Source organism: Netta rufina (assembly GCF_964035555.1).
Source record: "Netta rufina genome assembly, chromosome: 1".
Lineage (NCBI taxonomy): Eukaryota > Metazoa > Chordata > Aves > Anseriformes > Anatidae > Netta > Netta rufina.
In genome coordinates this window covers 185682935-185708622 of record NC_140123.1, presented here as the reverse complement: position 1 = coordinate 185708622, position 25688 = coordinate 185682935, and the positions used below count along the sequence as shown (strand labels likewise).

The 25688-nt window shown below is 42.1% G+C and overlaps 1 protein-coding gene across 1 annotated transcript in view; it reads right to left on the bottom strand.

Annotated features, from left to right (window-relative positions):
• Positions 1-16454, bottom strand: part of MAPK11 (mitogen-activated protein kinase 11) — a 32040-nt gene extending 15586 nt beyond the window's left edge. Inside the window, exons 1-4 of the mRNA XM_084306140.1 lie at positions 16322-16454; positions 2895-3024; positions 1897-1955; positions 606-717 (exon numbers count right to left, since the gene is read on the bottom strand). Coding sequence (XP_084162266.1) covers positions 606-717; positions 1897-1955; positions 2895-3024; positions 16322-16434 — 414 coding nt within the window. The 5' untranslated portion in view covers positions 16435-16454. The remainder of the gene's footprint in view (positions 1-605; positions 718-1896; positions 1956-2894; positions 3025-16321) is intronic.
• Positions 16455-25688: the final 9234 nt, after the last annotated feature.

Genomic DNA, 25688 nt, shown 5'->3' with positions numbered 1-25688 from the left:
TATTATTATACATCTTAACAGCTATGATCAAAGGAAACAATGACTTTACAGGCAAAATAAATCCTATGTGATTGTGTGTAACATTGTACATTGCTAGGACAAACTATTACTTTCAAAAGTTTCCCAACAAACCCAGATAACTTGGCTATCTTTTCACTCATCATGACCTCTACAAAAATCACGGGTGTAGCTTTTCCAACTGTCTCATGTCTTTCATGAATGTGAACTACTTACCATATCATGCTTTATCAATTTCACATTCTTCAGAAAAATTTTCACTACTTTCTCTTGAAAGAGGGAATGTCTAAAACACACTGCTCACGTGAGAGACCATAAGACAAGTGAACCTCCTTCAATAGTAGCCTAAATAGACACTGATCTACAGTTAATGTTTAAGGGAAATATTCACATGCATTGTGCATGTCAGCACTTGCAGGCTTGGGGTTTTATTTCTGGTAAGCAAAAAAACAATTTCTGAAACAATTGCTGCTATCTGTGCGCTCTTAACACAAACACAAGTGTTTTAAGCACTGTCACTGCAATGAACCAGTCATTACTACAACATTTTGGTTGCTGCCTCTAATACCCTTGTATTCAACCAGTACCTTAAGACCTCGAAGTAACTGATAAATGAGAAACTGTATGTGGTCATCTGTTAACTTCTGGCACTTCACAATGTTATTCAGGTCAGCACCCATTAAATTTGTCACAAGATACCTGCAAAAACAAAACAGACCCTATATAAGAAATCAAAAAAAAACCCAAAAACTCATTTAAGATTGGCAGAATGGAAATCCTCGTAAGAGCAGCACATCCAAGGAGTAACTACACACTCCCATGTAGATTCCTTTTCCATTTTCTACTCATACAGGGTTTATGTCCCACCAGTCAGCTATGAGCTCTAATAATGGCATCACAGCTATGAGATTTAATGTCAAGAAAAAGAAAAATCCTTATGGTACATTAAAAGTTTTTAACTGTGTTTTCTCCATGACATGTTACAGCAGTTCAGTGTAGCCTCATGTCTTGAGATTAATAGGAAGTCTCACCCAACACAAAAGTGGGAACTTGGGACATCAAACCTACAGCTTCTGTGAGGCACTGGAATATCTGATGATGGAAATTAACATAGGATTGGTTGAAATAACAGCATTTTGTATAACTTCTTTCCCCACCTTCATTGGAAGTTTTATTTTTTGAGAAATTTTGCAGAAATATTGATTCTGTTCCAAAAAAAGCACTGGGACAAAAGTATGCATCTACCATTCCCAGTTCTCATTTGTGAAGTTTTGCCCTCTAGACAAAGGAAGTTTGGCCAATAATTTTAATGGATTAAAATAATAAAATAATAACAATAATACCACCAACAACAATTTTTATTTTTATTTTTAAGTTAGTTACTATTTTCTCTTCTAAGCTACTTACCTAGTTGCTTATCCCAGATGCAAACCAAGAGCAACTCAGTATAAATGGTCTGTTTGAGTAACACCGAAATACAACCAGCCCTAGGTTAGTCAGGAATCTAGCCTAAATTTACCTTGCTTTAGTTAGCCAACAGGATACTTTCCTGCATTCCTGAACAATCCCATGTAACTGAAAAAATAATCTACAGCTAACAGATAATTGAACTGAAGAAGTTCTAAGTTTACTGCTATTTATGCAAAACCAACCCATTTATGAGACAGCTATAATGTCATCATTTAAAAAAGTAAGAAAATGAGGCCTGCTCTCCTGCTTTTCCTTTTAGGGAAAAAATGTGAAAAGATTCACAATTAAAGTTCTTCACACAAAGCCAGCTTTGGCTTCAAGTCTATTGGAAAAGTATGTTCTTCCTTTTTAAAACTAGAGAGGTACCTAGTTACTAACTAGTCAGAATTATTTTAAAATTTTACTTACACTTCATTAAAATTTTCTATTGATGTTGCAGGTGTAAAAACATCTAGCAATCCTATAACCTGAAAGACAAGAGAATTGACATTTTATTTTTATAAATACATAAAGTGATATATAATTAGTACTGACAGTGCTTAGAATTTTTGACAGGAAGCGTACAAATACACAACACATGTTCATCTTGCAAACAACAGGTGGTTTGTGCAGGTAGAGAGGCAGCTATTTCCATGGCTAATTAAAAGAATCTATTAATTACAAGAAGTAGAACAAGACTTTAGATGGTCAGAGATAAAGACAGGAAAGGTAATGTCTCACTACAAAAAAGTTGGTTTGTATACTCACTATACTTAATATTATGCACAATTTCACAGGTTATCTTGTTCTGTTGTTAATTAACATTTTAGCATCCCTTTTGCATGATACTTTTCTATCCACTGCATTTTATTCAGGCCTCCATTCATCAAGTTACTTTTAAGCAAGCGGATACTCTCATTGAAATAAACTGTCTCATAAACTTAGGCCTAAGTTCTGAATTGTTTGGGGCTTGATGTTCCACTATCTTTCATCTAGCTATTACACTGTCCCTAATTTCAATGAGAGTATCTGTCTTAATTTCTCAGTAGAATCCAAATTCAGCAAAAGCACGTTTGAGGTATTCTTCTTTTCCTGGACTCATGTTTCATTAGCATCCAACAGCAGTGAGCAGAACACTCTATTACTTCAGTTACAGAAGAGTAGGACCACTTGTTTCAGATTTTGTTAGCTGGATATTCAAGATCAAACTGGATCATTTTATAATAAAAAGGCAGCTTTTTACTGAAAGCCTCTACTTTACAGTCAGTGACTTTGCTACAGATGAGATAGCTAGGTCCAGGTATTCTGGGTAGCCAGAAAGAGAGCTGTATATATTTCCTAACAAGACTGTACCTAATTGAAATTCAGCCTATATTACAAACTTGTGTCATAAAAATCAGAAGGAAAAGCACTCACTCTTCACTTACGTTCTCATGCTTCATGTGCTTCAGCAACCTAAGTTCTCGGTAGGTCCTCCTTGCATGAATAAGCGATTGGAAAGGTCTTGAAAGCTTTTTTACTGCCACCTTCTGTCTTGTTTTGGTATCATAAGCTGAACTACAAGAAAAAAAAAGTCTATGTTGAAGGCATGTTCTATTTCAAAGCTCTCCATTAGTTCACTGTAGTTCTCTGGAGAAATTTAAGCTCTGCAGGGGATTCCTGCTCCTTCCTTTGCCCTCTTTTACCTTCTGCTCATTGACTGCAACTGGGGGAAGCTAGTCAGCAGTAACCATGAGCATTCAAAGACAGTTCCCATCACGTTTCCTCGGGAAATGCCAGTAACAAATGAACAACAGGTACATGCCTTGAACTGCAGCCCACAGATCCTGCTGACATAAAGTACGTGCTTAACTTCATACACATGGAGATGTCCCACGGAAGAGGACACTAAATACAGACATAAGCATTTGCGGGAAAGGGAAACCCACTGGTGGTTTTTGTGCATTACAAGACATGACAAATACAACATGGCACAGATAAATACAGTCTGCAATGTAGCACAGGAATAGAAACAATCCCTTTATATTTTACTTCATGACACTAAACTGTATGATTACAAAAATATTCAGTTTGCTATTTTCTCTTCAGTTTGCTGCTTTCTCATATTACAGAAAGAATTGCTTTAAATTGTTATTCATTAAATTAAAATTTTGTTCAATTCTAATGCCTAGAAATTCTGTTTAAACTGTAGACAACACTATCTGCAATTGCTAGCAACAGCATTAGCAAGCACAGAACCCTCGCGTATTCATCTTCCAGAACATTTTTGAGTTACAAAACACTGAAAATTAAATAACATGAAAAAATGCACAGTACAGGATGACAATGGTCAATAGGCACACTAGGTGCTAGTAGCTCCTCATGGTCAGTGTTTAAAACACTCCTGAGAATTGCAGTAAGATCACCTGTTAGAGACAAAAAGATCTGTCTTGCCTAGAGTGGCTCCCAAACTATTGCACCAAGCCTACAATCAGCTCCAAGGTGGTGGACTCCTACACGTATTTGGTCCACCAGAAAGTCATGAAGAGCCAAGTGCAGCAGAAACTCTTCATTTCCAGTCAGCTAGAGGACAAGGCAGTGTTTCTAACGAGAAGCAAAACCAGATACAAACAACACATGGGTAGCAAGAACAGTGACATCAAAAAGATGATCATGATCCAGCTATCTTAGACTTCACTGAATCTCTCAGAAGGCCAATGCAGAGCACAATCCAGCAGTGTTTTATTCAATAAAAACAGAGTAAGAGGAAGTAGATTTAATCAACAAGTTTCTTGCAGGCACCATGGAAGGAGTGAGTCACTCACGAGATAAATGAAATAGATAAGCAGATTACTTAGCTAGTTTCTTGCAAGCATCTCAGAAGTGGATCTTCAGGGAAGTTTTAAAGGTGTAGAGGGTTGTGGCTTTGCAGAGCACCTCAGGAAGGGCTTTCCCTGAGCAGAAGAAAGAAAGCATAGGAAGTAGGAGAAGACCCGTATCACCCTGAGGAGAGGTGGAAGGGACGTGATAAGACACTTGTTCTGACAGAAGGGTAGGGACACAGTTATTCAGGATATGAGGACACTGTTACTCAAATGTGTGGAGGAGCTCAAGGAATGGATGGTGCAAGAAGAACTGACAATAAAGACATGATAAATACCACATGAGTGGCCACAAACACAATGTGAAGGTTGCAAATATCAATCTGAAGAAATAAAAGGGAAGCCAATGCTTCGCTGTTAGTATAACAAAGATGAGACAAAATTGTCATGAGTGTAATCCTGGTCAACGAAGCCAATGGAGAGCACCACAGCCTCAGAAATACATGCTTGCTAGATCCATTCTAACTTCTTCCAGTAAAAAGGAAATGTTTATACAGATAAATAAATAAAATTGCCCAAAACAGCAATCTGTGCTTAACATCTCAACTATTCTGGCAGTTCACAAGCCTTCCCACTCACTGTTGTACCGGTTTGTGAAATACTGTGTACGTTATACAAGGCTAGGAGGAATTAGGCTTTAAATCCCATTATCATGATAAACATCCCTTTCCTCCCAATTCTAAGGTCAAACGTGGGTTTCAGCATTTTAAAAACTGCTGATCTTTAAGACAGATTGCTTTTTACCCTCCGTATGACTCAAGGCTGCAAAGCTTTCAGATGGTATAAACTATTTTCCACTTTCAGTAATTCTTATGACAGCAGCTTTTTAGACCCAGGATGGAAACACATGAGGACCAACAGCAACAAAAACACCCACAACATCAACAACAAAAACACAAAAGCAAACAGAAACTTGAATTTGACCTCCAATGGGAAATGATGAACCGCAGCTGAACAGGCCAGGAGCGGTCTTGGTTTAAACGCGTTCCCTCACAGGCAAGGAACTGTGGCGAGTGATAATCAGAGCTAATGACTTCAAGCTTTTTCCTCATTTACCATCATCATAATTCAAGTTATTAACTCTGAAGCATTCAAAACAATAGATTTTGCTTTGTTAGGACTCTTTTATTTCTCAGATCCAAGGGCGGCTAGTGTCTGTGACCTCTGCTCGGAGGCAGCAGGCTGCTGCCTTCATTTCTTCCCATCTCTGAGTTTGGACTCAGTCTCTCCCTCTCCCTGTTCTACCATCACAGCTGTGATCTGAGTTGTCCCCTGAGTCCCTCATGACCCACTGTGTGAGCTGTTAGGCAGCAGGACTAACTGTGTCCCTTCCCGAGACATTTTCCTCAGAGCATCTGGCCTCCAGACCGGCTCCCCGGACAGCAGGCCTCTGGCTCCGGCCATGGCAGCTCTGAGGGCCCAGCTCTGCCTGGTGCCACCAGAAACCCTTCCTTTGGGGCCTGCGGCCAGCTGCTGATGAAAACGAGCCCAAACAGCTCCTTCAAACAAGCCAAAGGCATACTGTTATTAAAAAAAAAAAAAAAAAAAGAGTTGGAGACCCTCACCTTACAATGCACGGCACTCACATTCTTCCCATCTCTGCCTTCAAACTGAGGGCACTTCCCTGTCAGGCTTGGCCTTTGCAGCGTCTCCCCAACAACTGCCAGAAACTCACAGCTCCTTTTCCTTTTGCAAGGCATTTTCTACTGTTGTGGGTCCTTGGGAGCTCCTTTGGCAAGCCAGCTGTGTAACAAACGCTTCCACCTGGCCACAAAGCGTCCTCCCAGCGGTTCACCTGCTGCTACCCGAGTTTCTCTCAGGTTACTTATCCTCGGGTGTCCGGCTGCTGATGGTTACATTATCTCATGTAGCTGGATGGCATAATACCACGGAGATAAACTTTGATACTTGAAAAGGGATATCGCCTCGACACTTCATTCGTAGAAAACAGTGAAAGTGAGTTTTTAATTGCATATTATCAGTATTTCTACCACTACCACAGAGCAGCACACCCTCATGCCTCAGCAGTATGTGGGAACACCACATTAGACAGAATTCCTATCGCAACACAAAAAGAAACACAATTCGAACTGTATTTTATTTTACCAGGAACAGTTTTGTATCAATCTTAGCAATAGCTCTTTTAGACATGATTGCTCTTGACCCAGAACCCCAGGCAGTTACGCCAGGCATTTTTGCTGCCTGTCCTTTCCAAGATCAAGGATATAAACGAGCCGATGTTCTCCCTGCAGGGATGGCATCGTTTTGACAGATTGGAGACTTTTGCTTGATGTAATTTTCAATCAGTGCCTAAATTAGAGATACCTTTCCAGCATTGTCAGCTCCTGCGTCTAACACGTCTGTTGACGTCCCACTAGATGAAAGAAGAATCTCTATTTATATGCACATTTCTCCTGTTCGTAGGCTTTCAGAGAAAAGTTTGAACAAACAAAGCTTACGCAGCCCAGAAACTCAGAAGGCAAAATGCCCAGGTTTCGTGCTAACCTCATGACTTTGGGCATGGGTTTTAGTAGTTGCTGTTTATAAATATTGACTGTACATACAGTCATTTCCTCGGTGTCCATGGTCAGTTTATCCCCTGTGGTTGTGGACCGGTAATACTGGACAAACCACTCGTGTGCAGCCCGGTCACATCCTCCAGGGCTTTAGGATTAGGAGCACACTATTCAGCTACAGCTATTTAGCCTTTAGATCAGATTTCTCTCAGCAGCTGGAGGGCTGCTTGTGGGAGCCCAACCTATCGAGCCATGCATGCAGCCAACTCATGTCCCACTTCGTAAACTCCAGTAGGCGATGCAGGAAAGACTGCTCATGGGATCAGCAGGTCCTGTCCCTGACCTCACTAATTTTGGGGCTCTGGGAGGGCTCATTAGCTGGGCACAATACTACACAAGACACCTGGAAAAGGCTCAGCTTGAATGAAGTGTTTGGTCCAGTAAGTTCTCTTCATTCCGGGAGTGAGCTCAGGTCTAGCTGATGTAAGATGAAGGCATGACCCAAGCTGATCACGTGTAGTGCCAGGATGGTGCCCCTGCAGGGAGCTCCCAGCTTCTAACAGTTGATTGTCCATAATACCCCATCACCCCAGACAACTGTATGGTTTTGGTAGTCTGCAGAGAGTGATTTTATGTTTGTGGAAGCACTGTATCTATACAAATAATTATTCTAAGAGATTCTTATGCTAAGAGATTATTTTTGGATTAAGTGGAAAAAAAGGCAGAGACTATTTCCAATTTATTTTATACAATTCAGTGTCCCAGCTCAGCAGGCTGTTGTTATCCCTACAGCACCAAAAGTTTGACAACTGGCTGGACACCCTACACAAAACTTGGAGGGAATACTATGCACGAGTGGATCCTTAAATTTGTTCCATGTGATGATGCTACTAGGTCTAGGATACATATGTTTGAGGCTATTGTTTTTACTTCTTTCACTGCAGCACAACACAGGAGTTTCTTTCCTTCACTGGTCAATCCAGGGGCCACACTCCTCCAGTAAGTGAAGACTCCCCATTGCGTGTAAGTATAAGGGGAAAAAACAAAAGAAAATGGAATGTAATTCATGCTCAAACACAGATTCGCATGAGCAGAGCTTTGATTTTGGTAAGAAAGAAGGTAACATCCAGAAAATGAAATGGAAGTACACAGAATATCTGCCACATATTTGGTACAGCCACAACCTTGAGCTCTTATCCACAGACCTAAGCTCCCTTTCACAAACTCTTCGACTCCTTTCATCACAGGAGACATGAACCTCCTTGTGGCCAAATGTCCCCTAGTAACATCCTGATTTCCTAAAAAAAAATGGGTAACAGCAGCAGAAGGGTGTATGTGAGCAAGCTCTGGGGGGAAGGAACAGAAGAGAGGTCAGCATGCAGAGCACATAAGCACTACCACAGACAGTCCTTACTGCACTGTGCATTGGGAAGTAAATTAGGAAAGGGACACACACAGGAATCCCGTCCTGGACATTTTCTATTGCCCAGTTCCTCACAACTGCAGTGAATGACAGCTCTTTTTACAGCTCACACAAATGTCACTTAATTAAAGTCGTCACATGAATAACAAGGCTTTTGGGTTTTGTTTGCAAGGTTTACTTTGTGATCTTTGTCTTCTGGGTCTTCTCCAGGATCTTGCTCATCTGTTTTTTTAAATAAAGCTCTTTTTTTTTTTTTTTTTTAATGGGTCTACCAATTATTATAGTATGGAGTATCTCCTCAGGTATATATAAATACCTGAATGGAAGATACAACGGAGACAGAGCCAGGCTCTTTTCAGTGGTGCCCAGGGACAGGACCAGAGGCAATGGGCACAAACTGGCACACAGGAGGCTCCCTCTGACCACCAGGCAGCATTTCTGTGCTGTGTGGGTGGCTGAGTACTGGCACAGGCTGCCCAGGGAGGTGGTGGAGGCTCCTCCTTAGGGATGAAAAGCCGCCTGGATGTGGTGCTGGGCAGCTTGCTCTGGGTGGCCCTGCTTGAATGGGGGTTGGATCAGGGGACATCCAGAGGTCCCTGCCAACCTGTCAGTAGTCTTAAAAAAAGTACACACAGCATCTACCCAGCACCAGAAAATGTACCGTAACAGCTACTGGCAGTGCAGCAAGAGAACAGCAGAACAAGGCCACACAGTAAGCTTAAGCTAAGCAGCAAAGTAAACCCAGTAACTGGTGTGTTCGTTTCTTCTTTATAAAGGTTTTGTTACTTCACACAACTTCAAACTGGTGATTTCCACCCCCAAGAGCCAGACTTGTGGTACAGAGTTTATATTTGTTAACGAAACCACACAAATCACAACACGTATGTGCATCGGAAGGAACCCACAGAGAAAAAGGAGACAGTAACAAGACAAAGGGTGGGAGGATGAGTAATGGGCACCCCTGAAACAACGCGCTGATCTCCCATTAGAGAAGAAAACCTTCCTTGATGGTGTCAGGTTATTGCATTGTAAAATTCTATCCTATCACTTGGATATTATTCTAACACACTGCGCTGAGCACTCCCATCAATTGTTTTGGCTTTAGTTCAATCACTGTCAATTATCTCAGATTAATTTACCACCAGATCTAAATATAAAAGCAGGAAATATCTATTATAGATGCGACACAATTGTTCATTAACCAACACAAAAACAAGTGCATACTCTTAGGCAGGCATTGCAATGGTACTAAAAAATAATTGCTCTCCATTTGTTTACAGGCATTGCCAATCTTTTTTTAATGTTACAACACAGTAATAATGATGCTGTATCAGCCTCCGAATCTATGAGCTCTTTTGCATCGTCTGGTCTGTCTCTTGTGTCTCCACAGTGACTTAAATATTCAAATAACTTTAGAGGAGAGCAGTCACACTTTTCTAGGTGAAGTTATCGCCAGTAGAGCTTATAGCAGTGGGAGTGATGCATATAAAATTACCGTTGCGAGAAAAACATACAAAAGGTTGGGGTCAGAAGCTGTCAGCCTCCTCAGCACATGTAGCCAACTCACGGATACTAAAATAATCATGTATTTTAGATAGCCTGTAAGCCCAGTGCCGGTATTTAAGCAAGAAAATCAGTCAACTGCCACAAAGCCAGATTAATGCTAATGACGACTGTATTCTGTTCAGCATTTCATTAGGGAAGGCTGCCAGGTAGTTACAAATTACGGGCTCAGAACCTACAGCTAGAGATGTTAGCAGGTAATGTGGATATAAGGTTTAATATGAGAAACATTAATGCTTTCAAATATATTACATAAATCTAAACAGACTAAATCTGACTTGCATTCTTGTCCTTCTTTCTCCTATTCCTCCCCCACTTCTCCTTCGCATTTCCTGTTTTCTCTCCCTACGCTGGCCAAAATATTAAACGTTAGCACTTTGTTCTCAGGTCACGTAGGGGCTTTGCAGCGCCCTGCCTCCCCCGAGCCTATACCCAGAAGTAGGACACGGGCTTTTAGGTACCGACTAGCTCAGGGCTCTGAAACTGCAAACAGCTCTTCGGGAAGCTCTGTGGAAGCGACCAGGCTCTGAGACTCTGGAAAGGGCTTGTGCACCCTGGGCAACTGCAGCCACCATCAGCTGTGATGGCCGGAGGGGAAAGCAGTAAGACATGCTGCTGCTATACCATGCAGCCAGGAAGGTGCACGTTACAACAAGTTATGCTGGAGTAGAGATGGGGGAGACCCTCTGCAGAGAATTTTTTATTTTATTATGACCACACAGAAGGCTGTAATTCCCTATTTCTTGCTTTCTGCCACAACTGGCATGTCTTGTGGCCCTCATCAATTTTCCACCTCATGCCTCCCCGCCCTCTCAAGAAGGTCTCACTAATTTCTCCCGAATTAAAACCAGCAAAACACAAAGTGATCTTCCCCACTTCTTGAGCTTGTGTTTTTTTCACCCTCCCTGCAGCTCCTTCCACCACACTCCTCACACACATATGGGTGTTTCTCATCTGCTCTCCAAGTACTCCACTGGCTTCGTGACGGTGCCCTACCAACAGATCTCAGCCCTCCTTATCCTTCCCCACAAACACTTCCTTTCTGATTCAATATCTTTCACTAAAAGCACTCTTAGACACTTTAATTTTAAACACAAACCTCGACTCCACTGATTACCACCCCTCTTCCCTTTCCTTTCCAAACTCAGTTGCTACGCTGTTTTAACAACTGGAAAACACGCAGAGTAAAACGGGATGGGAGGAGTCCCCCGCGGGCTGCACTCCATCCCGGTGCTCCAGCAAAGCCACCTTCACCCGGCTCTCCAGTGCTGTCTCCATGGCCAATGCTCAGAAATGCTCTCCTGTCTTTTTTCTTCCTTCCTTCCTTTCTTCCTTCCTTCCTTCCTTCCTTCCTTCCCTTCTTCCTTTCTTTCATGAAACTTCTTGAATTCTTGACATCCCTTGGTTTTGTAGCTGCAAACCTCACAGTGTCTTCATTCTCAACAGCTATTTCGTCATCTTCCTCTGACAGTCTTTCATACTCTGCAACATTTTTTTTGCTTAACTTCTCTTCATCCATTCATTCTAGCAATGCTGTTGCAAAGATCCTTCCCCTAACCTGTAACATCGACCATGTCACTCTTTTTATTTATTCCCCGCTTATTTATTGAGCCCACTGAAGTCAACTGGCTCTACACGTGCCTGGGATCCTGCCTTTAGCTTGTAAAGATCTACACGGTCTTCCAGCTGTATTTACATGCAGGAGCTGTGTGTTATCACCACTCCAAAAGCTTATCTTAGCACGTACTATTTAAACAAGCCTGGAATGTTACAGTGACACACATCGTAATTCCAGTAAGGTGATCTTAGAGTTGAAATCTTACACTTAGTATCCCTAAGGTGAAGTACAAGGTCCCTTTAAAAACGTTATCATACGAAAGTCACCAAGTGCAATCTTGGATGGGGGAATTTTTTGCTTTGTTAGTCAAAGACAATTTATATCAGGTTTTTAAAAAACTCACACACTACTCAGTTGGCTCAGCATCAAGGACAACCTTGGTAATCTCCCGTCCCAGTCTTGCACGCTACTGCCCTACATACATCACGAGTGACAATCCAGCCAGAAACCACAGCACTGTGTGGATGGGGGAAAGAAGGGGCTGAACTTCAGGATTGAAGTCTTCTGCTTTTATTTTTCCACTCGCACTTCCTCAAAGCAAAATAGAAGCCTAAGGCACCTCCCATTTTTTACACAAGATAAGCCAGGACAAAAACTGAATGGCCCTTAAGCACGCTCTTACGGTTAGCGGGATGAAGGGACCGGCCCGTGTAAGTGCTACACTGTGCAAATGGCTTAGGGCAGGCTCTGCCTACCCGCTTCCCGAACTGAGGCCTGTGTCATTACCCTCTGACTTAGCAGGCTGCTTTTTAAAATGTATTATGCAACCTGAGTTTGTGCTAGGCATTGCACAGGCTTAAAAGTAAAGGAGAGTGACTGCCCGAGGAAAGGCAAGAGGTACGGAAAAATCAGCACAGAGAAAGCACAACTGATACCTTCTGAGGAAACAGCACTTAAGTTTCTGCTCGGGAAGAAGTCCTTGACTCACTTCTGTTAATCTTGCAAGGTCTTTTCTTTCCAGGGAAGGCAGGAAACAGAGCTTTCAATATGCTAATGGGAAATCACCCGTTGGAGAGATCAGAGAGAGCGTGCTGCAGAAGGCTGTCTGTACCTCCCAGGCAAAGGTAGGATTAAGTAGGTTGGAAGACAGTTTACAAAAGCTGGCATGAAAAGAAGCGTACAGGCTTTAAAAAAACACAACAGCAAAGCAAAGAGCTATCCATGTTACATCATTTGGGGTATAATAAAAAGCTTTACAACAGAAGAGATGAAGGAGCTGTTTGTTTCTCAGACAGGTGGCAACACCAAGTCCCAGAGGGAAAGGTGGACAGGTGCCAGAGAACATGGGATCCAGCAAGGAGACACAGCTGAGAGGCAACGATGCTGCAGGCTGGGGATCTTGCTTATGAGCAGTACCACCAGAGCAGTCGATAAGACTTGAACACAATCAGAAATATTACTTAAAAGATGGAGTCACGAGAGACAAGAGTTTAAGATACAGCTTGACCTCCACCTCTTTTCTCTAGAACTGCAACAAAATGACTGTAGATGAAAATTACCTTCTGAAAGTTTGAATGTTTTCCATCTAAATGGCTATCAGCTTAAATGCTGCACATAAACCCAAAAACCTTTTAAAAACTCACAATTAGCAGGGATAGGGTATGGTCTATAAAAGTCAACCAGATCTCTGATTTCAGTGAGAGAGAAATCCAACTCTGAGGGTGGACATTGTGCAAGGAAACTTTAAGAATTTAACAGCCTAGGTTCAAGGAAGAGTCATTTTCAAATATATATACATAAATCTACCTGGTAAACAAAGTGATAGCACAAAAAGAAGATGACTCCAAAAGAAACAGTTGTACAGGTAGATTTGATACACACCAAAATACAAACAACTTCTGAAAAAAGAAAAATTGACAAAAATGTACTGTTGAAGACTGCATTGGTCACTTTAAATGTCATTAAACGACCACACACATCCCATGCATTCACAGGGCTTTAATTCTTCCCTTAAATTAAAAACATAATTAGATCTGAGAGCAGCCAATGGGAAGACATCCACCAGCTACGATACACGAATAATGCAAAGGGTACTGCAGGAGTGCAGAACTCGAGGGAAAGAGCTCACAGTTCTCTTGCTGGTTCACGTGGATGCTGAAGTGCAACCCCTTTCAGCAGTGTGGCTGTGATCTTTCCAGGATTTCCAAGAAGGACTTTTCTGTATGATGTGGCGTTAGAAGTGAGAAAAGCAGTAAAGCTCCTGGTACCAAGGCAGATATTTTATACATATCTGCATCTAAATAAAAAAGAAGAAAAGCATACTGGGAAGCACTGTGCTTGATATCAACATTGGCATTTTGAAACCAATTCACTTTTGGAGAGGTATGTAAAAATCAATCTGAATGCAAACTGTATTAGACTTACGAAACATCAATAAATTGGGCCAAAATGTGGCCTCCTGACACAAACTCTTCTATAGATTCTGAGCTGCAAACAAAGAAAAGGGCAATCAGAAGTTAACGTAAATGCAAATATTTGCCTTATACTTCTTATTACTAAGTATCACTTGAGTTGCACAAGTGTATCCGATGTTGCTGACAATTTACTGTAAAAAAGGAAAGGGTAAGACTACAGAAGAGGTTCCCTGAGGTAAAAAAAAAAAAAAAAAAAAAAAAAAAAAAGATTTGTTACAACAACTTTGTTCCTGTTTTAAAGCCAGTGTTTGGAGCTCAGGACTTTGGCACCTAGTCAGCAGAGCACTTAAGAATTTGTTTAATTCCAGTGGTTTCTGTAAGACTTAAACATGTTTTTAGACATTTTACTGAATAGGAGTACAATTATTCACAAAAGCAATATAGAATATTACTCAAGGGAACAATTGTGTCTCGTGGGTCTCCTGAGTAAAGCATGTGCCTATAGAGGGAAAAAAATCAATTTCAATAGAGACTAAAAATAGATGGCTTTTCTGAGACGTGAACCTTTTCCTCACATTCACGATCTGTTTGGGTTTATAGTTCATCGATGTTAACAAGGCTATTAATGTAGAGCAATATTTTATTACTCTATTTAGTTCCTAAACATATATTTTAGAATAAAGCTTTCCTATAGCATCTTCCAGGCTTCATTTTACATGCCAGTTCTAGGCTTCTCCATTGACAAAATACTGGGATTTGCTTCACAGACAGCAAAGTAGGAGGTACAATAAATTAACACTAACAGTGTTTAAAACAAAACAAAACACAAAAACAACAACAAAACGCCAGCTGTGCTGCAAGTGAACCACCACATGTTTTCATTTCCTTCACAATTTCTCAAAAGTCCTGACATCTCATTACAAAATTCAGCAGAGTAGGTCTTCCCCTTAAGACTAGGGAAGTATAAACAGGAAAAATAATCAGAAATGCAGGTTTTGTTGGAATATGACAGCAGTTTTTTCTCATACTATATAACCAGCTCCTTCTTTGTAAAATCACAGAGAAAGAAAACTAAGAATTTGTCTTCTAAATAAACTATGTCCTTGTGAAACTATTCACAACAATCAGATAGACACAGGACTCTACCCTTAACTACAGTGAGAGGTATCAATATTTACACAGTGTTTGCCTAGATTTCCCTGGTGCAAACACAGAACTAGAATAATAAAGAAGAGAAGAATTAAAAGATAATCCTCACTAGTCCTGAGTGTTTATGTTGGTTGGCGGAGGGCTTTTAAATACATATTCCTATTTTACGTGTAACTGAGGCACTTCATGGAGCTAGAGAAGGAAGCAGTAAACAAGAAACTCCACAAATGTTCTCTGGTATCTGGCTGTGAAGAGGAAAAAGTGAGTGAGACTACTCACAAGTTTAGTCAACGGCAAACAGTTAAGTTCTAAAGAAACCTTTTTTGTACAGTACGTTTGCTTAAAGGCCCGCTATAGATTGTTTTTACATACTTCGACTTAGCTTATAAAAGTTTCTTTTACAGAAACTCCTTAAACATTACTTTTATTTCCAAACATTGATTCAAAGCTTTTACAAGCAAAGCGTGCATCACCCATGAAAGTGAGAGCCTGATCTGCGCCGGGAGCTCCCCAGACTGCGAACTCGCTATAGGAATTGAGTAAAAAACGGAAACGGCTGTATGATAAGGAGATGTGATAAACCCTTATGCAACAATAAGACTCCAAAGTCCTTGGGGCCTCCTTCTGTCCTAATTTGCGACTCCCCAGCAAAACCCCTCTGCCCCACAGCGGTCTGCAGCCCGCCTCGCCTGAGGGGGATCCCCAAGTGGGGATGAGCCACCCCGCTTGTTCCTGAGGGGAAAACTCGTCCCGATTCTTTGTTCAGTGCTGCTGCCATCGCCTCGTTTGCCAGGAAAAGCGGAGCTCCGGGACACACGTGCAGATGTAGGGCGTGTGGGGCGAGCAGCGGGGCTGAGGGGGCCGGCAACAGGCAGCCCTACAGCCCGCCCCCGAACCCTACAAGCGGGCACCGCGGCCCGGTGAGGGGACAAGTGCCGGGATCCCACGGGGGGCACCATGACTGTGCAACATTTGCAGCTGCTGGGGCAGCTCCCCCCCAGCCCAGCGGGCCGCCAGGGGGGCCCCCAACTTTTCCCTGCGGAAGGCTGAGGGGCTGCCCGGTTGCCCGGGTTACGGCGAGGCAGGGCCGGCGGCCCCGCGCTGCCGTGAGGGACGCAGGGCGGGCGGGCGGCGTGCTGAAGGGAGAGCGCCCGCCGCCGCTCCCCGCTGCCACCGGGGACCCCCCCCCCCCTCTCCCCGGCTCCCAGCCCCGCTCCCCACCCCGGGCGAGCCGTCCCGAGCCCCTCTCGGCTGCTCGCAGGTCGGCGGCCAGGCCCGGCATTGTGTGCCCGGCGCCGGGCGGGCGGAGCGGGGCCCCCCCGGGCAGCACCTGCCGGCTGCCGGCTCCTCTCCCGCCGGCCCGCACCTACCACACGGAGCCGTAGGCGCCGGAGCCCACCGGGGTGAGGTTCTGGTAGCGCTGCGGCACCTCCCACACCGTCTTGTTGAGCTCCTGCCGGTAGAAGCCGCCGCGCTCGGACATTTTGGCCGGAGCCGCCGCCGGCAGCGGCAGCAGCAGCAGCGGCAGCAGCGGCAGCCGCCCCTCAGCCGGGGCGGGGAGCGAGGCGGGACCGGGAGGGGAAGGGGAGGGGAAGGCGGAGGGCCAGCGGTGGCGGAGCCGCCAGTACACCTCTCGGACACCCCCTCGCCCCGCGGAGCATCGCTAGGGTTGGAAAAGCCCCCCGAGATCAGCTGGACCAGCCGTCACCCTGCCACCAGTGTCACCACTGAACCACGTCCCCAAGCACCACGTCCAACCTGTCCCTGAACACCCCCAGGGGCAGTGACCCCACCACCTCCCTGGGCAACCCGTCCCAGTGCCTGACCGCTCTTTCTGAGAGGAAATGTCTCCTCATGTCCAACCTGAACCTCCCCGGCACAACTTGAGGCCATTCCCTCTAGTCCTACCGCTAGTTACCTGTGAGAAGAGGCCGACCCCAGCTCCCCACACCTTCCTTTCAGGTAGCTGTAGAGAGCAATGAGGTCTCCCCTGAGCCTTCTCCTGACTAAACAACCCCAATTCCCTCAGTCTCTCCTCACAGGACTTGTGTTCCAGGCCCTTCACCAAAGTCTCAAGCCCTCAAGATAAAGATGGGAAAAATCTTGAAAATGTCACACCATCTAAATTAAAATGTTCTCCTATTTGTTTATTTGTTGGTGGTTCTTTTGTTGTTGTTTGTTTTCAAAATACACCAATCCAGTATCTCAGTGACTTGTGGAATCAGCAGTGCTACCACTATATTTGCCTGTGGGATCAGCAGCGTTACCCCTGTATTTGCCTGTGTATAATTTCCTTTCGTAACTTCTTACACTCCCTTGAGCACCTCTAAATAACTTGTATGTGGCCTGCTTGCATAGATTCCCTGTATGGAGATTATTCTGCATCTGCCTTTGAAGCAGCAGGGAATGTAGATCCTGTCTTTTCAGAAGCCTAATATAAGGGCACCATGATCCTATACCAAGCATTGCAGTTCATTTTGACAAAGGGGTGATCAGCCGTATGGTAGGACATCGCTGTGAGTATACAGAACATGTACACTTGAATAATTCCAAGCATAATGAGCCAGAAGGCAAGTTTTATGGATGCTCCTAGCACTGTATAGTTCAAGTTCAGCTCTGAAATCCCGGACCTTGTTGCATGGCAGGACTGCCATACCAGGACTACCTGAATGAAGAGCACTATCAACTTTAGCATTTGCTCATTGCATTTCAGGTTAAAAAAAAACCACATGAACGACATGAGTACAGTCATTTGGAACCATCCACACAAGGAGAACTAAGTAATCCTAAAGCCACAACCTAATTTTTTGTTTCTACCCTGCTCTAGTGCAACAAACACCTCTGATCCTCTAGAACCTGCTCCTTGGTCACAATTCAATTTCTGTGCTGTTAATTTCTGGGCATAGTACACGAAGTAAGTGGCAGGTGTGAAAAATCTAACAACTCGTTTATGTATCTTGTTTTTCCCAGAACTACCATATTGAATTTTAAAGTTAGAATATCACTACAGTCACTCTATACGAAGCCAAGAAGAAGTATTTCCTCCCTACCCTCCTAAAGTAAGATGGCCAAAATGTTTTACAGTGCCAAAAATGAAGCAAATAATCCTACCTGCTGATTTACTGTACTTAGCCTCTTGCAGTGTTTTAGCCTCTGACCTTCACCCACACGCCAAGTGTTAGATTGTTTCTTGCTAACTGCAGCAATGATTTTTGGAAGTTAAATCTATCCGTATCTGCCCAAGCTTCTAATCATGCAATTCCCACAGGAGTTAATTTTTTGTCATTGATATTTACCGTCTCTCTCAATTTCCTGTCTTCTGTGAGCTTCTGTCAGATATTTGTGTTGCAATCATTACTGTGAGACTGTGTTTGATTACTGTGTTTTATTGGATACTATGTATACAATGTTCTTCTCCATGTAATGAGGGAGATATTAAAAAGCATGCTTACAAAATGAATCCCCGTTATACCCCAGTAACCACCTGTTTACCCTCCTGCATTAATTATACTGACATTTCTGTTCAGTAGGATTAGTTTCTTTTAACTAAGATTTTGTGAAAGATCATGAGCTAAAATCCTTATATGATTAGTCTGAAGGGAATAAAATTAAGCCGCAGAAACCCAGGGACTGTGGAGGACAACACATTAGAGTTGTTTCAGGGCTAGATAGGTTACATGTCTCCCAACACCTCCTGTAAAGCAAGCCCTATCCAGCTGCTCCTCCTTTTCTGCTGTGGGAGGAACAGCTCCTCCATCCTTGCTGACTCAGCTAAGGCGGCAGGATGAAAAGCAAGAAGCTGCTTTCTCAGTGAGCCATCTTCTTTTCTGCTAGATCCTGTTTTACAGGCTGGCCAGTTGTTTACATGTACAACAGAGAGAAGAGTGTGAGCACACTCTGAAGAGGTGTGAAGGAATAAGGAAGTAATAAGGTCACGGCTTCCTCTGTATATACTTGCCTTCTTAGGAACTTTCATTTCCAGTACATGAAAGAAGGCCACATTAAGCTGCACCTAAAGCCACTTCAGGGCTGACCATGGGCCAGGGGAAGCCATAAAACTGATAGTGGACACTATGTTGGTAAGTGCCCCTTCCTGCCTGCACTGCCTGATGCATAACTCTTCATTGATGCTAATAATAAAACATGGAAACTCAAAGGAAGAGAGAGCCACCTAAATACCAAAAACATGTCATTTTCTGGTTGGAAACAGATTCATGGTATTGTAAAACCAGGACTGATTTAAAACAGGCTGTGGAAAACATCGGATGTCAGCACAACAGAGTTCTGACTCTTCTCAGTGTAATTGTTGTAAACTGGGGGATGCTTTAACCAAAGATTTACAAAATATCAGTGAAGTTTTAGGATGAACCACCTTGGTTCTGCTGCTAGATCTGCTACAGAGATAATTGTGAACTGGAGATGCCCATGAATAGATTTCACCATAACCACCTCAGATGAATAACAGGAAAAGAAAACTGAGAATACCATGAAGATGTTTTCTATCCTGCTGTCTTTTGAAGATGTTGTAAGGAATATTTGACATGTTTATAAAAGAAAAATTGATCTTGGCATGTTATATACATTATTGAGAACAATAAAACATTGTGGTAATTAGCTATAGTGCTGGTTTTATTTTCAGGTTATTGTGAATTTCTGAGACCATGTCTATGAATATGTAATTATTACATAGGAAAGCTGTCACTGTTTGTAACGACTTAAAAGACGAAGTACAGGCAACAGGAAAGGCTTAATGGAGCCCTCAGTAAATAGCAAGTCAATCATTAGCTGGTCTTAATACACCAGTTTGCATGAGATTGCTTTGCAGGAGACTGTATATCTTTGTTACTGAGTTACAGGACGCTTGTTGCATTTGCCTGCAAGGTGGTGTCATTCTTATTTCTGCTATTAACACCAGTTTGACCTGCCCTTTGCCACCAAATACCCATTTGGTAACATTATGCACTACCCAAGTTGATTCAGATAAACTGCTCCCATTCGAGACTACTATGTCACGTTACAACTTAGATATTTAAACTGGAGAAAGTGATGTTGCTGGAACAGTAAGGTTCTCACTTTGGAGAAAGCCATTGACATTTAGCTACTCCTTTTGGACCTCAAGTTTGGTCAAAAAAATCCACACCTCCAATGAGAAAATATGAAACCCACTGAGGAATCCTGTTATTGGCTGAAGGTTTTAAAAATTCAGATTATATCAGAATAATTACATGTCAAGAACAAGTTTTTATTATTTCTGAGAAGATGGACTCTTATTTAGAGCTCAGTGTTGGGGCTTTGTTTCTTTCTGTCTCCCACACTTTCTGTGCTGAATTGGGTTGGTTGCTTGATATCCCTCTGCCACCTTCCCACACTTTAAAACTGAGACTAGGATTGTTTCCCTACTTTAAAGATAAATATATATAATATTGATATTACTTCAGACAGCAATAGCACTCATACTATCTATGATTATTATTTTTAGACAAGGTCAACAATATCCTTCAAATATTTCTTTCATACAGCTGTGGACACAGGGTAGGAGATTTTTCTCATATCCTGTTGAATGAATGTAACTGAAAAAATCGAAACAGTATCCTATACCTGGAGTTAATAGCGAAGCATATCTCAGTCTCCTACAGTCTACCAGTACACAGTTGCAGTGTTTTCTTCATCCAGGAACATACGGGTGTTAATCTAGCTTCATGTTGATATTGGATTTTCAAAGCGATTGGGACTGCAAACAAGTTAGCAATTGGTGTCACAAGTCTCCAAAGTGAATTTAATCAAATACAATATCCTGCTCAGTCATGTCAACAAGAGCTTCTCAGTGTATGCGTTTTCAGAACAAGGCTATAATTAGAAAAAAATAGAGATTTAACTTTAAAATAATTCCTAATTAAGTGAACAAAGATCTATATATAATGAGGCAAGACTGAGTTAAGCTATTAGTATATGCTGCTATATTTTGCTTTGTATTTCTCTTGCCATTCATGTAATTACGTTGCTTTGTGTCTCCCAACAACTCCATACTTTATTCTTATGCATAATATGGCATCATTCAAATGCAGCCTAATATTGACATGCATAATCAGCAGTTGCAGAGAGCCCAGCGCTGCTCCCATTCAAGTCAAAGACGGATTTCATTGAGCAAGAACACATTGTTCCAAATGCATTCATTTGGGTTTCTGTCTTGGATAAACATCAGTCGTAAATTTCACCTGGTTGACTCTGAAGAGTCTCCAAATATAAAAACAAAGGTTTATGTAATAGCTGACATAAACCAGGCTCTCTGCTTTTCCAATACATATAAGAAATCCCACTCGAGGAAGGCTGTTTAATTGGCTATTGTGTTGTCTCATTTGGCTCTGAAGAAAGCACTGTGGGACCCTTAAAATGGTTGTGCATTCCTAATTATGTATCCTTTTAATTACAAACAAAACGATTTATGAGTTGGAACAATTGTATTCATGGGTTGTCCATTTGCCTAGAATTGTGTTAATTCTACACACTAAGTCAGCATGAAGAGAATGTGTTACTTAAAGGGCTTCTAAATAGCTATTCTAGTAGATATGTACAAACTTGCATGAAATTGCTGCATCTGTAGGGCTGCTCTGGCTGCTTCCTGTGAGCTTCAATGCTGTTAGACAAGGTAAGCACTACTTGCATGCTTTAAAAATACCCAAATATTTGCAGTTAAGGGAGAACAATTTACGAATTCCGATTCAGCTTTAACTCTTTATGAGCACCTAGAGGAAACAGTCACTGATGCTAAAACTTGTCAAAGCAGAAAAAAATGCTAGTAAAGGATCAGCCTGGCTTAGTATAGGATGCGTGTATTCACGTTTTCATTTACCATCTGCTACTCATCTACAGAATTTTGTGCTTCAATCTGGTGCTTTTCATCTCCCATAAAGCGGTTACATCACCCTCATCATACCGAACTACTGCAATGCCGTGTCTTTCAGTCATTGTTTGGTACGTGGTGAGGATGCAACTCTCAGGCTACTTGAGAAAAATTGTATTAATTCAGTTGTTCTGTTGTATAGGAACCTATGAACCTCTCCAACCTATCTGCAGGTGTTTTTTTTTCCTTTTCTCCTTTTTTTTTTTTTTCCTTCCCACCAGCATGACTCCCTTGTAGTGTGCTATTCCACCAGGGTGCAAAGTGGAATTTCTAATTCAATATCAAAAAGATCCTCCTCACTGATTTTATAGTGTCACCTTCTCAGTTTCCACTTTATGTCCTGTCTTTGGACCTTGCTGAACAGCCTTTTGTTTGCTCAAAGCACGTGTGTCAGCAAGGCTCCAAATAACGGCTATAATGTGACAAATTACACTGCAGATGTTGAGCAGTGCAGACAATGACAGACCTGATGGAGACATGCCCTCTACTGAGGCTTCACAGGGGCTTGATAAACCCAAGGCAACAGCTGTTGCATGGCTTAGCACACTGCATTTACCAGGCACGTTTGGACCCACAACATACTTTACTTGTTAAATACTTGTGTCAAACTTTTTGCTAATATTATTGAAGTAGGATGGTAAGACAGTAATGCAATGTGTTTCAAATCATTTCAAACAGCCACTTGGGTTAAAACTGTGATCCATGTAGTCCACACTATTCAAAAGCTGCCATTAGTAAAGGCAAATTTTTCATGGTTTCATCATCATTCAGGATGTATTTGATACACATGGCATCCTTCATGCTATGTAGACCATGCATCCACTGCAATCGAATCATACTTCTCTTAATGTACCTACACTGTCTGTGTGAAACTGTGAAAGAGCAGCTTGTTAGTCTTCAGCTCTTCTTTACTTACGGGAGTTCTTAGGACTGGAGCTGCATAAGCTCTGTCCACAGATCAAACAACCTTCTTATATGTGTACTATCCTCTTAGAACAAATAAAGGCATAGACATATGTCTACTAATATTCCAGAAGTAAATATCAGGTGGTGCCTCACTTTACCTGTAACATAACATGGTATCTGACTGTACACAGTTAAAACAGTTAATAAAAGCAATGACAGAGATAAGGTTCTCTTGAAAATCAACTGAGGGACCTGAACCTCAGACTTCAAGTCCTTTAATAAAGTCCCTCTTAAAAAGTGGAGCTTCACAAAGGGAATATTAAGTCAGTGGAAGGTCAGAAGGCTTGGAAAGGAGTGGAGTTCTCAGCAGTTTCAAGAAATAAGTGAGGTAGATCCTAGCTGCAGCAAGTATATGGTTAGGCAAAAAGGCAGAGGGAACCATGTTGGAGGGGATGTCCAAGAAGAGGCAATGATGCTGACAGGGGATATGAGGCTGGGGGTAACCTCCCAGATCACTGAGTTGCAGCTCCTATCTTCACCATCAAAACCTCCTATGTGCCATTTTAAAATCAGTTTATTTTTGTTACCCTTATCAGAAAATTGATACTAGTCTCTAAACTATCAAAGTGGCCATTTCCTGGTGTTTCTATTTCCTCCAATGTATTTCTTGCCATCAGACATTTCTGTGTCAATGTTCAGATTATATATGCCAAGCTCCTTACAACTCCGCTTCTAACACAGGCTGACCCTTTCCTTTATGATTCTGAGGAGAAGGATGAGCAAAAACTCTAGCAACTCCTCATGTGGAGGTGATTATTTCATGAAAAAATAGTTGTGACATGGTTCTCTGTGGCCACAGGGGAGTTTATGAAGTAGTCCTTTTTTTTTTTTTTTTTTTTTGTACTATATTCCATTCTTTGAATTAACCAGAATTTGTTTAAACATTCTTTGAATTAGCCAGAATTAACCATTCCCAGTTTTCTTAAGGTTTTACTCCGCCTGTAGCAAAACACACAGACTGTCCTTGTTCCTGCTTGCTTACTGTTCTGCACATAACCAACAGGCCACATTTTCTTACTGAATTGAACGTGAATGGCATAGCAGTGAGCTTTCAAAAGTGATGGTCGTGTCCACTGCCTTCTTTGTGTGACATTTCAGTGACAGGACGGTGACCTGTGGCAAAACCTTTTACATCCCCAGAGTGCATTTGGGGCTTATCTCTCAACTTGAGCATAATTATGTTTGGCAGAGATAAGAGACCTACAAGCAAAGGCAAGAGGCCCTTCAATATAATTTTTCAGTGCATGTGAAGTTACTGTTTCTGCCACACAAAGGGGGAACCAACACAGGATGCCTTAACTGGCAAAATCAGCACTTTTGTTGTAAACACCAGCCCATTTTACAGTAAAAACTTTGGTAAGCTAATGTGCCTTAACACCACTTCGACCTCAATTTTATGTATGATTACACTTAGTACATCTTAAGGAAATTCTTATCACTAGCTAATGAGTCAAGTATATCCTTCCATGTAGATAACAGCAATTTTTATGCCATGACAGTGGTGTTTTTGAAATAATCTCAGAGATGGTGTGAGCCTGTCTTTATTACAGCCATGGTAACATGCTCCATCTCACCCCAGCAGCTTTTTCTCCAGGTATAATTTTTGATTTCATCTGTTCCAGTCTGTCTTCGTTTCCACCTGAGAGGCATCAGCCAACTGCCTTGTCCAGCAGTTTCAACAATTTTTGCTTTGTATTAGAGCCCAATATTTTCGTAAAAACCTCAGATTGATTGTAAGCATTGCCATTTAAACTAATTCTCTCTGCCAGTCTTTATCCCTCCATTTGATAACACAGAGCTTCAGCAAATAATGTATCAGTTTTAGGCAATTCTCCTTTTAGAGCTCTGTAGAAGGCTTTCCCCAACAGGCATTTAAGAAGCACACAGGCTTCTTTATCTTTTTCTTTTTTATGGGTTTTCACAACTTCTCCTGTTTTAAAATGCAGAAGCAGTAAACCTTGAATCAAACTTCATTTGAAAGATTTCTTTCTTATGTATTCAAAAATTCTAGTTTTTTGCTGTCTTTTGGACTTCAAGAATGTCTGAAGAGTGTCCATTTACTCCTTCCATTGATGTGTATCTTGTTGTTCTGTGTGATACTGGTGAATCTCTCTAGTGTCTTCACCACTTCTCTAACTCAGCACTTATTAGGGTATTTTTAAGGCCTATATCAATGTCTGGGCTTGCCTCAGTTTGCATATACTACACTAACAAATCTTTTTGAAACAAGGGTTAGCATCATTTCAAGGGCCCTGTTCCAGACTGTGTTTTTTCCTCCAGTTTAGACAACCAGCATGTTAGCAGGAGCTCAGTGAAGAAGTGGCATTTTGCCTGTATGCAAATAGAGGCTGCTGGTGATCCTACAAGGCTCTGAACCCAGTGATATCCAAGTGCCAGTGAAATCCATGAGCATTCAGACCAGGCCATGTACCATCACTGTTACTCTTCCTGCAGTGTGCTGTCCTTTGCTTTGGTGTGATGAATTGCTAAATTCATGATGTTCCACCAAAGTCTTAATTCAGCCGCATGCTGGGAAAATATTGTACATCCTCTTTGGCTCTGCCGTCGGAGCAGAAGAGCTTTGTAGCTCACCAGTAGCTTTGTGGACTGGTGATCACGCAAAGTCATTCAATCTCAGCACTATTTTGTGTGCTGACTTGTAGAAATTGCTAGCTATGGAGCAACTCCTTTATTCTCAGATGATCAATAAATTATGTCACTAGCTATTATAACCACCCACACTCCCCTTGCAGTAGAGCAGTAGATTTTTTTTGCAAGCACACAGACTTTTGAAGCTTTTTTTACCTCCTGGACAACTGGTTTTCTTGCATTACAACAGCTGCGAAGATGGTGAAGTTTTATAGTTTCGT